The sequence below is a fragment of the Balaenoptera borealis genome (genome assembly GCF_965194805.1).
Source record: "Balaenoptera borealis genome assembly, chromosome: 16".
NCBI lineage: Eukaryota > Metazoa > Chordata > Mammalia > Artiodactyla > Balaenopteridae > Balaenoptera > Balaenoptera borealis.
In genome coordinates this window covers 40,898,321-40,913,022 of record NC_138872.1, presented here as the reverse complement: position 1 = coordinate 40,913,022, position 14,702 = coordinate 40,898,321, and the positions used below count along the sequence as shown (strand labels likewise).

The following is a 14,702-nucleotide window of genomic DNA, read 5'->3' as shown; positions in this document are numbered from 1 at the left end:
GTCCCCAAATGTCAACATGGAGACTGAGAAGTTGCCAGGATGGGAGGGCAATCCTGGCTACTTCTGTGTTGGGACCCAGATCCTCAGGTTGAGCTGAATGCTTCTGAAATCATCCTGCTCGATGGCTCACAGCCATTTCCCACCATAACGTGGAGGAGGGATGTCTCACGCTCCCCTCAGTGACAGGGGCTCCAGATGGCCTTGACTCTCAACCAATGGGAGGAGGGTGGAAAAACATTTCGTTTGAAAAAGCCCCTCAGGAACTTACTTGGAAGGCAGGCCTGGGACCTCTTTTGAGATTGAGTACCAAACCTGCAATTTTACAGATGAAAATCCTGAGGTCAGAGGGATGGTGCTGGCCCACGTGTCAGGAACCAGTAGGGCCAGGACTAAACCCAGGCCCCCCGACTCCCAGCCCCTGCCCTCCCCGCCGTCTCCCACTCCCAGCCTCGGCCCAGGCTCCCGACACTGCGACCTGGAGCCGCTCCTGACAGTTCTCCTGCAGGGCTGGCTCTGACACAACTAGCACTGGGTGTCCTGAGCACACACACGACACTCTCGTACAAGGAGTCTGGAAACCGGCCGATTACACCCGGACTTGAAAGTGCAGGCAGTTTATCTTTGCCTGGTTTTGGCAATGGCCAGCAGGACCGAGACAGGATCGACTCTAGCTTTCAAAAACCCTTAACCATTTCCACAGCACTGTGCTCACCTGAGAGCCTGTAACCAGCACGCAGCATCAACAGTCCATCCTGATAACAAGCTGTCAGCAACTCAACAGCCGAGGCAGGAGGGACTGACTGAGAAAACCACAGCTGCCGTTACCTCACTGAACTCTCAAGGTCAGAGCCTTCCTTCTCATGTTCCCTGGTTTCATTATGGACTCGCCCCATCAGGTTTCTAGAAAATTGATCCTAATATGTCTTCCTAGGAAATGAAATTTGAAGCCTACTAAATGTACCTTGGAAGGTTAGTTCTACTTCGGGATACCATGGACTCAAACCTCAAGGTAAGCGTATCTCGGGCCCAGTTTTCCCTGAGAACAAAGGTAATATGGTAATTTATGCTGACTTTATACAATTTCAAGTAAGCAGAATATGTTCTATACTTCAAGGAACAACTTGGCATACCCTGGGCACCTAACTTTTCCCAAAGTGAGCATATTAGTTATCTAAGGCTGTGTTAACAAATTACTCCAAACACAGTGGCTTAAACAACAGACATTTATTATCTGAGTTTCTGTGGGTCAGGAACGTGGAGTGGCTTAGCTGGGTGGCTCTGGCTCAGGGTCTGTCATGAGACTGCCGTCAAGGTGTCACCTGAAAGTTACACTGGGGTTGGAGGATCTCCCCCGGGTTGGCTCCCTCGCTGGCAGGTCCGCGCCGTCCTCTCCCGAGCGCTGCTCGATGCCCCCCACGAACGGCACTGGCTCTCCCCGAGGTTGTGATCTCAGACACAGTGAGGAGGAAGCGGGCCTCTTACTACCTCCTCAGAAGGGACACACCATCACTTCCATATTCTATTTGTTGGAAGCGAATCACTGAATTCAGCCCAGACTCACAGGGAGGGGAATGAAGCGCCACCTCTTGGAGGGAAGAGTATCAAAGAATCTGTGGATAGATTTTAAAACCACCACAGACGCCAAAGCATTATTTCCCTATTTGTTAACAACAGTACCTTCCATTTTCTTCAAATTTATTTTTTTAAACCAGCAAGATAAATACCTGTCAAGTATCCAGGCAAAGAATTAAAGTACCCCAATTTCTGGAAGGGCAGGTCTGCTTATTAGTTTCCTGAAGATAAACTTCACATTATTAACAGCAGCAATAACAACCGCCCCACCTCGAGCCCCCCTCTAAAAAAAACCCTCAAAACTTTATTCTTAGGCAAGAGAGGCTAAAATAATAATTTATGAAGGAATAAAATAATCACTATGCCAAGTATTCTTCTTTTCCCCAAATATCTTTTAATGTTTATTTCTTTCCTACACAGATGCCAATCCATGGTTAAATATTTTTATTTCATCCTTACTTAAGGGATATATACTGAGTTATAAAAACTATATCTTCAATATAGGCCATACTGTAATTGTTTCCACCTAGTGGATAAAAATGGTACTAAAAGGGTTTGAAAAACAAAACTTGCTTCATAGCTACTTCAGGAAGTACACCTTTCTGTAGCTGTAACTTTTTACAATTCATATCACAAACTTGGTGTCTATGGGTAGCTTCCATCTCAACAAATCCTGAAGAAATTCTTTGTTTTAAAAATGTAAGTTTTCATGAATACCGCCACTTCTGGAATTCTCTAGGCCAACAACCTGGAATACTGCTAAGAACCAGGAAATAATCCAAAAAGTATCCCAGCAGCCAACAGATGTCCCAGGTCCACCACCTGAAGCCATGTTAGACTGACAACTAAGAGCACAGAGAAGAGTCGGGAGCCCGGCACATGGGTCTCGATGGGGATTTGTTAAGGGAACCAATAAAGCCCATGCATTTTACTCCAAAAGGGTCCTTCTCGCAGAACCTCCTCCCTCTTTCCTACCTTAAACCCCGTCCTAGAAACCTTCCAATCTGAGTTCTAATCTTACACATCACAAAGGGCAAGAAGAACTGACTCAAGAAAGTTCGTTTCTGTAAGGCCACTGAGATTGACAGCAAGTAAGAAAAATGCAGGAAAAGAGACAAACCACATCATTCTTGGAGCCAGTCAGTGTAGGAACAAGCAATGCAGTACAAGTTGTGATAGTAACTGTCAAGTTATAAAGAAAATGTTATAAAGCTATAAAGAAAAAAAGTTGTGATAATAACTGTTGAGTTATAAAGAAATGGTTATGTTCTCTACACTGTTTAAAATGTAACACATTTTGGAAATATTTTTGATAAGACATTTTCTAAAATTTTGAGGCTTAAAAGGATGAGTCCCTAATCATTTGGAAAACACAGCTATTCAGAAAAATTAATTTCCTGAAGGTTCCAAACAATTAAAGCTTAATAGATACTTCAAGCAGATATTAACTAAAAAAAAATAATTTTACTACTGTCACTCACATTAAAATAAATAATTTTACTACTGTCACTCACATTAAAATAAATACTTTTACTACTGTCACTCACATTAAAATAAATACTTTTACTACTGTCACTCAGGTTAAACAATAAGTGTCCTCAATTCATTGTGTTAATTCCTCTTTATTTTTTTAAACCAATGGACCTTGTTTTTGAGATCACTCAAGGTAGATTCCTCCCCAGCTCCACCCCACCACCCACATATTCTCTGTTGGCATGAAATAAATGAAAGTTAATATCCTTGGTAAGAAACTTCAAATTTTACAGAAAGATTAAAAAGTCAAAGTACAAGCCTCCCTCCTAGCTTCTGCCCATCTCCTGCACCCCCAACAGACGTTCAGACACTGGGACAGGTGCAGATACATCTGGTTCCTCAGTCCCTGTCCTCAGCAATAACCACTTAACAATTCTGCATGCATTCTTCAAAAACAAATATCAATACCTATAAACGTGGGTCATTTAGGAAACACAGACACCGTGGAATATGTCCTTTCCTTAGGCATCAGTTTACACTTTAATATGTAGGAGTTTTTTGTTTTCCTTTCCTTTCAAGTCAGAAAATTAAGCTAAAAAAAAACCTTCCCCAAATTTTGCTGCCTAGGTATTCTTTTCCTTTGTATTAAAAATGAAAAACAAAAAAGCCACAAAGAGTATCCCAATTTCTGATATCAATGAATGTCCTAACTGAAGAGAGCAAGAACAGTAATTTCTTTTTCTCCTACAAAATTCTGGGTTTCAACTGTAACTTAGCCTATGAAAGGGTACATTTTCCACGTAATTTAATTTGATTCAAAATGGAGCTGAGTATCTACCGCGTAAGGCATAGCCCTGGGCTCAGGGAGAGCTTGGTGCTCGTGCGGCAGAGGGAGGGAAGGCAGGCGGGAGAGACACAGAGAGAAGCAAATCCTACAGTAACTCCCCTAGGGCTGAGGAGGAGGCAGGGCCACGCCCATTACATGGAAAGGACAGCAGACGGCTCTGGCACTGACTGGTGAACACACTCGTAATCACTCTTGGGTGCTTCCCAGCTTCCTCTGGCTGCCTTACCACCACCTCCTTCCACCTATTCTACACTGTCTGAGCTTGACTGCTTCCAAATCATTTTGATCATGACAATGGGACAGTGGACCTGGATTAGAATAATATTGCCAAAGACCTCAAACAACAAAGGAAAATCAAGCAAACAGCACTTTTCATCACTGTGCAGATACTTTACATGTAATTTTGCCTCTGTAATTCTTTAAAGTGTTCTCCTCTTAACTAAGGTAGTATATAAAATGATAGGGGTCTCACCCAGATCATGGAGGTGAGAAAGAAATAAGATTATAATTCTGATGGTTTAAAAAAAAAAAAGGCGAGGAAGGATTCAGTAAAGGTAAACACTCTTCCAAAGTACAACACTACTTAAGAGCTCTAGAGAGGTTCATAAGCCTCTGTTCCTCTTCAAAGAGGAACATGGCAAAGAAGACAGTATCACAAATAATTCTGGCTTAAGTATCTTAGAATAGTTGTTATAAAAGACTACATTTTTATTCTAAATGAGCCAGAACACGAAAGAATCTACCAACTTGTCACTCTCCTCATCTCCACGGCTAACGTCCTCTCACAGAAATAACACAAGATCAGAAGGAGAAAAAGGTACAAAATGTCAGCGTGGGTAATGTTTTTCCAACAAGTCAGGAATTTATGTATGTTAATATATTTGTGGATTTTTCATAGAAATATCTTCTTGCTTTTGGGCTGACTTTGCAAATAAGGCACTCAAATTACTAGATAACAGTATCCATATGAAAACAGAAAACATGTGAAACTGAAATCGTTACTAAATATAGATGAGTATTAGGCTATTCTAATTATTAGAAAAGTCTGACAGTAAATAGCTTATATATTGTTTCTTGTTTCAAAATGCAATAATTTTAGACGTGAAAGTTACCCATCACTGATGAAAAGTCTGGACTATGTTAATATTGAATAAAATATTTATTGTGATTTTTTCCCCTGTGACATAACATCATTTATTTTTCCTAGCTCTCCAAATGACACAGTTGCCGAACCTCTTTTAGCTGGTCTCGCCTGAAAATAATGATAAAGATTAAAGATATTAGAAATAGATAAATATATAGTCCTAATTAACCCCCTTAATGCTGTCTTATATTTAAAAGAAAAACAAACCACCCTAAGTAAATAAACAATAATAAGTAAATGGAAACATGAACCCACTAAGAAAAGTGATCTGTCTTAGTAATATTACCTGTGAATCATGATATTTCCATCCTATCATGTAATAGATCTGATAGGTGGCAGGTACAGAACCATCCTCATTTCCGTACATTTCTATAAAGACAAATCATGGTTAGAGTCTGAAAAAAAGGCAAGTAGGAAAAATAAATCTGCTCAATGAAAGTCATGTCTTCCAAAGAGAAATGAATATTAGAATACTCATGGGATTCTGAGAATGCCTCTTGTGAAAAACCCTCCACACGGAGAAGCTGACAGGAAGGAAATAGTAAGGGCTGCTGGGAAAAAGGATACATAGCCACAGGATCTGCGTTTTGAAAGGAAGGACAAGAAATCTGATGGTGCCCTAACAGGAAAGGAAAACGTAATTTTAGGGGATAAAGATGACAGGGCACAAGTTGGTCAGTGGGGCCTGGCTGGGAAGAACGGCCAGCTTCCTTACCTCTGTACACTGCTGCAGCCGCCAGCATCGTGTCTCGGTGCAGGAGGGCTTTTCTATGCCAAGCACAGTTACTCTCACCCATCCCTAAAATACAGGCAGTTTGAGATAATACAGCAAATACCCTGAGCAGCTCAACATCACAGATTTTATCTTATCTCATCCAATGGTATAACCATCGTCCCCCTTCCCTAATAGTCACATAAGATAACCTAAATAATCTCATTTTGCTCTCAGATCATAGCTAGTTACTCTAAAGCAAAACTACCTGAAGCTTCTGGATATTAAGACAAGTCGAATTTCAGGAGGCAAACCCTATAAGTAGGCTTTCCCTGGCAGCAATGGGCTGTGGTAGGCCAGCTGGGCAAAAGCAAGGCGACTGGCCCTCCAGGTGAGTCATCAGGCATTGGCAAGGGCCTTTCTAATGATGCCACATTTTTATGCCCCTTTTAGCTGCTCTTTGAGGAGGACAGGACATTGGTACAACACCTCACTCCTTCTAAGTAAGCCGTAAGTGTAAGTATGAACGTGAAACTTGGAAGAGGGCTTGAAGACTCATTAGGGAGTACCAAAAGTACAATGTGTTTTCAGATTTTACAACATTTTACTGATCCCAGATTAGGAAACAATTCTGTACATTCTCTTCAGAGGCACTTTTCTTAATGTTTTAACATTTATTTTTAGATTTCTTTCCTTCAAATTGACAGCTAAAAGCTAGGATTATGTCAGTCTATTGTTCACTAAAAATTAATGTTATATATTTAATATTTTTTAATGCATAGAGTCAAACGAAATTACTTTGAAAGACCACATTTTAAACTAGTTTGCAAAATTAAAAGAATTTCAAAAGTAAAAATCCTTTACATTTATTCTCTATATGCTACATGATCAAAAATCGGTTTCTTAGTTTTGTTTTTCACAAAAGATACCAATAAACTTCCCAATGTTGGTATCCTTTAGTAGTTTAAAAATAATAATCTCCCAATTTTTCAATGGGCTTATTAAAAAACAATCAACAAATTAGCTGGGATAAGTTAATCTTCTTCTTCTCTCCAATCCCAAAAGGTTCCTATTATTCCCTAAAATAATGAAGCTCCGACACGAAAAGCAATGTCCCATATCCTGTGAGTATAAGAGCCCTAATTCATGAAGAACAAAAGACATACAAACTAGTAGATGAATCACCATGAAGAAGAGGGTGGATCTTATTCTTGTGGTCATGAAGTAGCTACATGACCTTAGTTTCATCTCTCTGGGTCCTCAAGTTGGCCAGGCTAGATGATCTCTACAGGCTTCCAATGCTAACATTTTAGACCCATTACATAATCCAATTTAAAAACATTCTCCCACATCATGAGTATCAACTGAATCAAGAGACCAAAGGTCAACTGGAACTTGTACTGGAAGGGTTTATTGCCGATAATGGCCGTGGTGCTTTCATTCCTGCTTAACTCCCCATTGCCATGACTTACACATTAGACAGAGGCAACACCAGTGGAAAACAGGCCTAATTTTTTTAATGGATATAGTTAATGCGCTAGAAATTCTAAAATGCCTTCTAAATAACTGGTATTAGGATATACTAATTAAGATTATTAGGCACAATGCTCTTTCTGATACAGAAACTCCAGAGCACTACTGCATAGCATAGTAACTCTGCTGCGAGGGAAGCCCACTCTTCCCTCACATGAGAACCTCCCTTCTCCTTGGGGAAGCAGTGTGATGTAGCACACAGAGTCTAGATTTTGGGATCATAATCCAAGTTCTGGCCCTTACATAACCTGCGGCAAAGTCACTTAACCCCTATTAAACTCAGTTTTATCATCTTCAAAATGGAATGATAAAACTTCATAATGCATCATGGAGGACCTTTACTGGAGATCATCTGGGAAACACATCTGGGACTTCTGACCAGCTCTGGGCTTTGGGATAAACAGAAAATCTGGGAAGCAGGTAGCTGTTAAAGACTCTCACAGTGTTTTTAAGGTTAAGTTCAACTGATTATTAAAAAAAAGTCAAATTTATTATGGTTTACTAGGAACAATACTGAGTACTGCCTAAAAAAATAACAACTGAACTTACCTTAAAACTACTGTGAAAGCCTCCAAAACTTTTCATGCATTCATCGGCTGACATACAACTTGTTTTGTAAAATTAGGTCAACATTCTTGACTTTCTTCTGTGAATTAATAATAATAGCAGCTTAAATGAGAAACACCACAACCATCGAGAAAAAAGTGTAACACAATGTAAAATGCCAAAAACCAACTGGAAGGTAACACCAACTTCCAGTCTGCAGAGCAGCACCCCTGGAAGTCTGCCAAGCTCCTCCCCTCCTGCATTCACCCCTCGACCACTCTTCCTCCTACGTCAGCTGCCTCTGACCTTTTCAGTGGAGACTGGCTAGCACTTCAGGACCTGAGTCAGGCTGCTACACTGGGCTTAAATCCTGGCTCTACCACTTACTAAACACTTCGCCTTGGCCAAGTTACTTCTGTCTGTGCCCAGTCTCCTCATGCAAAACAAGAGAGGTTAACCATGCTAGCTAGTCTTACCTTCCTCATGAACATGCCTCATAAACGATGCTGGAGGGTGAGCTTGCTCACACATCAATCTGATTGTCCCTCCTCTGCACAAATATTCTCCCAACAGACTGCAAGGCTGACCTGATAAAGTCTAGATAAGCCTCTAATGGACTATCCTGCATCATTTCCCGTCATCTTCCCATTCTACATATTCAAGCAATACTGAATTACTGTACAGTTTCTCAATTAGGAAAGTGAAGGCTGAGCGTATCCTCTTGAGTCCCCATAATTCTATACAGGCCTTTTCCTTGGCCTGGAATGCAAGGCCCCAACCCCCAAAAGGTGCACCCACCCCTTCATTCTTCTAGAAAACTCATTTTAGCTTAGATGCTGCTTCTTCTGCAAAAGCATCCTTGATTCCCTAAGCAGATTTAGGGATTTTTCTCTGTGTTTCTCCCTGCACTTTTAAAAAGAATTATCTCACTTTACAGTTAAAAGCATATGTCTGCCTATCTCTGTGTGTCTCTTTCTCTTCTGGAGCATAAGTTCCCTAAGATCAGGAACTGTTATTTCCAGCACTGGCTCAGTGGTTGGCACATGGTAGATGCTCAATAAATGGTAAGTGAATGAATATTAAATCAACCAGTTAACATTTATATCAACTTTGTTAAATATCACTTTTACAACTTATCTTTAGATAAATTCATCCTAATCCTCTTCAGAGTAAGAGACATTAAGACTCTGGGAGGGCTCATGCCAAGGAGTACTTTCCAGAACTTCTGTTGTCAGTGTCCTTGTCCCTGTGGTGAGCCACAGCCACCCCCCACCTCTGCAGGAGACCCTCCAATACCAGCAGCCATGTGGCTGACAGGGTCTTGGTGCTACGGCCAGGTGTCAGGCCTGTGCCTCTAAGGTGAGAGAGCTGAGTTCAGGACATTGGTCCACCAGAGACCTCCTGGCTCCATGTAATATCAAATGGCAAAAGCTCTCCCAGAGATCTCGATCTCATTGCTAAGACCCAGCTCCACTCAATGACCAGCAAGCTACAGGGTGGATATCCGATGCCAAACAACTAGCAAGACAGTAACACAACCCCACCCATCAGCAGAGAGGCGGCCTAAAATCATAAAAAGGTCACAGACACCCCAAAACACACCACTGGACACAGTCCTGCCCACCAGAAAGACAAGATCCAGCCTCATCCACCAGAACACAGCCACAAGTCCCCTCCACCAGGAAGCCTACACAACCCACTGAACCAACCTTAGCCACTGGAGGCAGACACAAAAACAATGGGAACTACGAACCTGCAGCCTGTGAAAAGGAGACCCCAAACACAGTAAGTTAACCAAAATAAGAAGACAGAGAAATGCACAGCAGATGAAGGAGGAAGGTAAAAACCCATCAGACCAAACAAATGAAGAGGAAATAGGCAGTCTACCTGAAAAAGAATTCAGAGCAATGATAGTAAAGATGATTCAAAATCTTGGAAACAGAATGGAAAACATACAAGAAACGTTTAACAAGGACATAGAAGAACTAAAGAGCAAACAAACAATGATGAACAACACAATAAATGAAATTAAAAATTCTCTAGAAGGAATCAATAGCAGAATAACTGAGGCAGAAGAACGGATAAGTGACCTGGAAGATAAAAAAATGGAAATAACTACCGCAGAGCAGAATAAAGAAAAAAGAATGAAGAGAATTGAGGACAGTCTTAGAGACCTCTGGGAAAATATTAAACACACCAACATTCGAATTATAGGGGTCCCAGAAGAAAAAAAGAAAAGGGGACTGAGAAAATATTTGAAGAGATTATAGTTGAAAACTTCCCTAATATGGGAAAGGAAATAGTCAATCAACTCCAGGAAGCACAGAGAGTCCCATACAGGATAAATCCAAGGAGAAACATGCCAAGACACATATGAATCGAACTATCAAAAATTAAATACAAAGCAAAAATATTAAAAGCAGCAAGGGAAAAGCAACAAATAACATACAAGGGAATCCCCATAAGGTTAACAGCTGATCTTTCAGCAGAAACTCTGCAAGCCAGAAGGGAGTGGCAGGGCATATTTAAAGTGATGAAAGGGAAAAACCTACAACCAAGATTACTCTACCCAGCAAGGATCTCATTCAGATTCAACAGAGAAATTAAAACCTTTACAGACAAGCAAAAGCTAAGAGAATTCAGCACCACCAAACCAGCTTTACAACAAATGCTAAAGGAACTTCTCCAGGCAGGAAACACAAGAGAAGGAAAAGACCTACAATAACAAACCCCAAACAATTAAGAAAATGGTAATAGGAACATACATATCAATTATTACCTTAAATGTAAATGGATTAAATGCTCCAACCAAAAGACATAGACTGGCTGAATGGATACAAAAACAAGACCTGTATATATGCTGTCTACAAGAGACCCACTTCAGACCTAGGGACACATACAGACTGAAAGTGAGGGGATGGAAAAAGATATTCCATGCAAATGGAAAACAAAAGAAAGCTGGAGTAGCAATTCTCATATCAGACAAAATAGATTTTAAAATAAAGACTACTACAACAGACAAAGAAGGACACTACATAATGATCAAGGGATCAATCCAGGAAGAAGATATAACAATTGTAAGTATTTATGCACCCAACACAGGAGCACCTCAATAATTAAGGCCAATGCTAACAGCCATAAAAGGGGAAATAGACAGTAACACAATCATAGTAGGGGATTTTAAAATCCCACTTTCACCAATGGACAGATCATCCAAAATGAAAATAAATAAGGAAACACAAGCTTTAGCTGATACATTAAACAAGATGGACTTAATTGATATTTATAGGACATTCCATCCAAAAACAACGGAATACACTTTCTTCTCAAGGGCTCATGGAACATTCTCCAGGATAGATCATATCTTGGGTCACAAATCAAGCCTTGGTAAATTTAAGAAAATTGAAATTGTATCAAGTATCTTTTCCAACCACAACGCTATGAGACTAGATATCAAGTACAGGAAAATACCTGTTAAAAATACAAACACATGGAGGCCAAACAATACACTACTAAATAACCAAGAGATCACTGAAGAAATCAAAGAGGAAATCAAAAAATACCTAGAAACAAATGACAATGAAATCATGACCACCCAAAATATATGGGATGCAGCAAAAGCAGTTCTAAGAGGGAAGTTTACGGCAATACAATCCTACCTCAAGAAACAAGAAACATCTCAAATAAACAACCTAACCTTACACCTAAAGCAATTAGAGAAAGAAGAACAAGAAAACCCCAAAGTTAGCAGAAGGAAAGAAATCATAAAGATCAGATCAGAAATAAATGAAAAAGAAATGAAGGAAACGATAGCAAAGATCAACAAAACTAAAAGCTGGTTCTTTGAGAAGATAAACAAAATTGATAAACCATTAGCCAGACTTATCAAGAAAAAGAGAGAGAAGACTCAAATCAATAGAATTAGAAATGAAAAAGGAGAAGTAACAACTGACACTGCAGAAATACAAACGATCATGAGAGATTACTACAAGCAACTATATGCCAATAAAATGGAAAACCTGGAAAAAAATGGACACATTCTTAGAAAAGCACAACCTTCCGAGACTGAACCAGGAAGAAATAGAAAATATAAACAGACCAATCACAAGCAGTAAAATTGAGATTGTGATTAAAAATCTTCCAACAAACAAAAGCCCTGGACCAGATGGCTTCACAGGCGAATTCTATCAAACATTTAGAGAAGAGCTAACACCTATCCTTCTCAAACTCCTCCAAATAATAGCAGAGGGAGGAACACTCCCAAACTCTTTCTATGAGACCACCATCACCCTGATACTATAACCAGACAAAGATGTCACAAATAAAGAAAACTACAGGCCAGTATCACTGAACATAGATGCAAAAATCCTCAACAAAATACGAGCCAACAGAATCCAACAGCACATTAAAAGGATCATACACCATGATCAAGTGGGGTTTATCCCAGGAATGCAAGCATTCTTCAATATATGCAAATCAATCATTGTGATACACCATATTAACAAATTGAAGGAGAAAAACCATATGATCATCTCGATAGATGCAGAAAAACCTTTCGACAAAATTCAACACTGATTTATGATAAATACCCTCCAGAAAGTAGGCATAAAGGGAACTTACCTCAACATAAAAAGGCCATATATGACAAACCCACAGCCAACATCGTTCTCAATGGTGAAAAACTGAAACCATTTCCTCTAAGATCAGGAACAAGACAAGGTTGTCCACTCTCACCACTGTTATTCAACAGTTTTGGAAGTTTTACCCACAGCAATCAGAGAGGAAAAAGAAATAAAAGGAATCCAAATCGGAAAAGAAGAAGTAAAGCTGTCACTGTTTGCAGATGATATGATACTATACACAGAGAATCCTAAAGATGCTACCAGAAAACTACTAGAGCTAATCAATGAATTTGGTAAAGTAGCAGGATACAAAATTAATGCACAGAAATATCTTGCATTCCTATACACTAATGATGAAAAACCTGAAAGAGAAATTAAGGAAACACTCCATTTACCATTGCAACAAAAAGAATAAAATATCTAGGAATAAACCTACCTAAGGAGACAAAAGACCTATATGCAGAAAACTATAAGACAGTGGTGAAAGAAATTAAAGATGATACAAACAGATGTAGAGATATACCATGTTCTTGGATCGGAAGAATCAACATTGTGAAAATGACTATACTACCTAAAGCAATCTATAAATTCAAAGCAATCTCTATCAAACTACCAATGGCATTTTTCACAGAACTAGAACAAAAAATTTCACAATTTGTATGGGAACACAAAAGACCCCGAATAGCCAAAGCAATCTTGAGAAAGAAAAACGGAGCTGGAGAAATCAGGCTTCCTGACTTCAGACTATACTACAAAGCTACAGTATTCAAGACAGTATTGTACTGGCACAAAACCAAAAATACAGATCAATGGAACAGGATAGAAAGCCCAGAGATAAACCAATGCACATATGGTCACCTTATTTTTGATAAAGGAGGCAAGAATACACAATGGAGAAAAGACAGCCTCTTCAATAAGTGGCACTGGGAAAACTGGACAGCTACATGTAAAAGAATGAAATTAGAGCACTCCCTAACACCATACACAAAAATAAACTCAAAATGGATTAAAGACCTAAATGTAAGGCCAGACACTTTAAAACTCTTAGAGGAAAACACAGGCAGAACACTCTATGACACAAATCACAGCAAGATCCTTTTTGACCCACCTCCTAGAGAAATGGAAATAAAAACAAAAATAAACAAATGGGACCTAATGAAACTTAAAAGCTTTGGCACAGCAAAGGAAACCATAAACAAGATGAAAAGACAACCCTCAGAATGGGAGAAAATATTTGCAAATGAAACAACTGACAAAGTATTAATCTCCAAAATATATAAGCAGCTCATGCAGCTCAATATCAAAAAAACAAAGAACCCAATCCAAAAATGGGCAGAAGACCTAAACAGACATTTCCCCAAGGAAGATATACAGATTGCCAACACACACATGAAAGGATGCTCAACATCACTAATCATTAGAGAAATGCAAATCAAAACTACGAGGTATCACCTCACACCAGTCAGAATGGCCATCATCAAAAAATCTACAAACAATAAATGCTGGAGAGGGTGTGGAGAAAAGGGAACCCTCTTGCATTGTTGGTGGGAATGTAAATTGATACAGCCACTATGGAGAACAGTATGGAGGTTCCTTAAAAAACTAAAAATAGAACTACCATACGACCCAGCAATCCCACTACTGGGCATATTATCTGAGAAAACCATAATTCAAAAAGAGTCATGTACCACAATGTTCATTGCAGCTCTATTTACAATAGCCAGGACATGGAAGCAACCTAAGTGTCCATTGACAGATGAATGGATAAAGAAGATGTGGCACATATATAGAATGGAATATTACTGAGCTATAAAATGAAACGAAATTGAGTTATTTGTAGTGAGGTGGACGGACCTAGATTCTGTCCTACAGAGCAAAGTAAGTCAGAAAGAGAAAACAAGTACTGTATGTTAACACATATATATGGAATCGAAAAAAAGGTTCTGAAGAACCTAGGGGTAGGACAGAAATAAAGACGCAGACATAGAGAATGGACTTGAGGACACGAGGAGGGGGAAGGGTAAGCTGGGACAAAGTGAGAGAGTGGCTTGGACATATATACACTACCAAACGTAAAATAGATAGCTAGTGGGAAGCAGCCGCATAGCACAGGGAGATCAGCTCGGTGCTTTGTGACCACCTAGAGGGGTGGGATAGGGAGGGTGGGAGGGAGACGCAAGAGGGAGGAGATATGGGGATATACGTATATGTATAGCTGATTCACTTTGTTATAAAGCAGAAACTAACACACCA

At 39.7% G+C, this 14,702-nt stretch overlaps 1 protein-coding gene across 5 annotated transcripts in view; it reads right to left on the bottom strand.

Moving 5' to 3' along the window:
• Positions 1-5,032: 5,032 nt before the first annotated feature.
• Positions 5,033-14,702, bottom strand: part of NDUFAF5 (NADH:ubiquinone oxidoreductase complex assembly factor 5) — a 33,299-nt gene continuing 23,629 nt past the window's right edge. For 3 of the 5 annotated variants that reach the window (XM_082359171.1, XM_082359169.1, XM_082359172.1), the window contains 3 exons: positions 5,752-5,835; positions 5,323-5,405; positions 5,033-5,144 (listed from right to left, as the gene is read on the bottom strand). In XM_082359171.1, coding sequence (XP_082215297.1) covers positions 5,052-5,144; positions 5,323-5,405; positions 5,752-5,835 — 260 coding nt within the window. In that variant the 3' untranslated portion in view covers positions 5,033-5,051. Of the gene's footprint in view, positions 5,145-5,322; positions 5,406-5,751; positions 5,836-7,830; positions 7,928-14,702 lie in introns of those variants that run through there. The other 2 variants (XR_014235383.1, XM_082359170.1) reach the window with 2 other exon arrangements.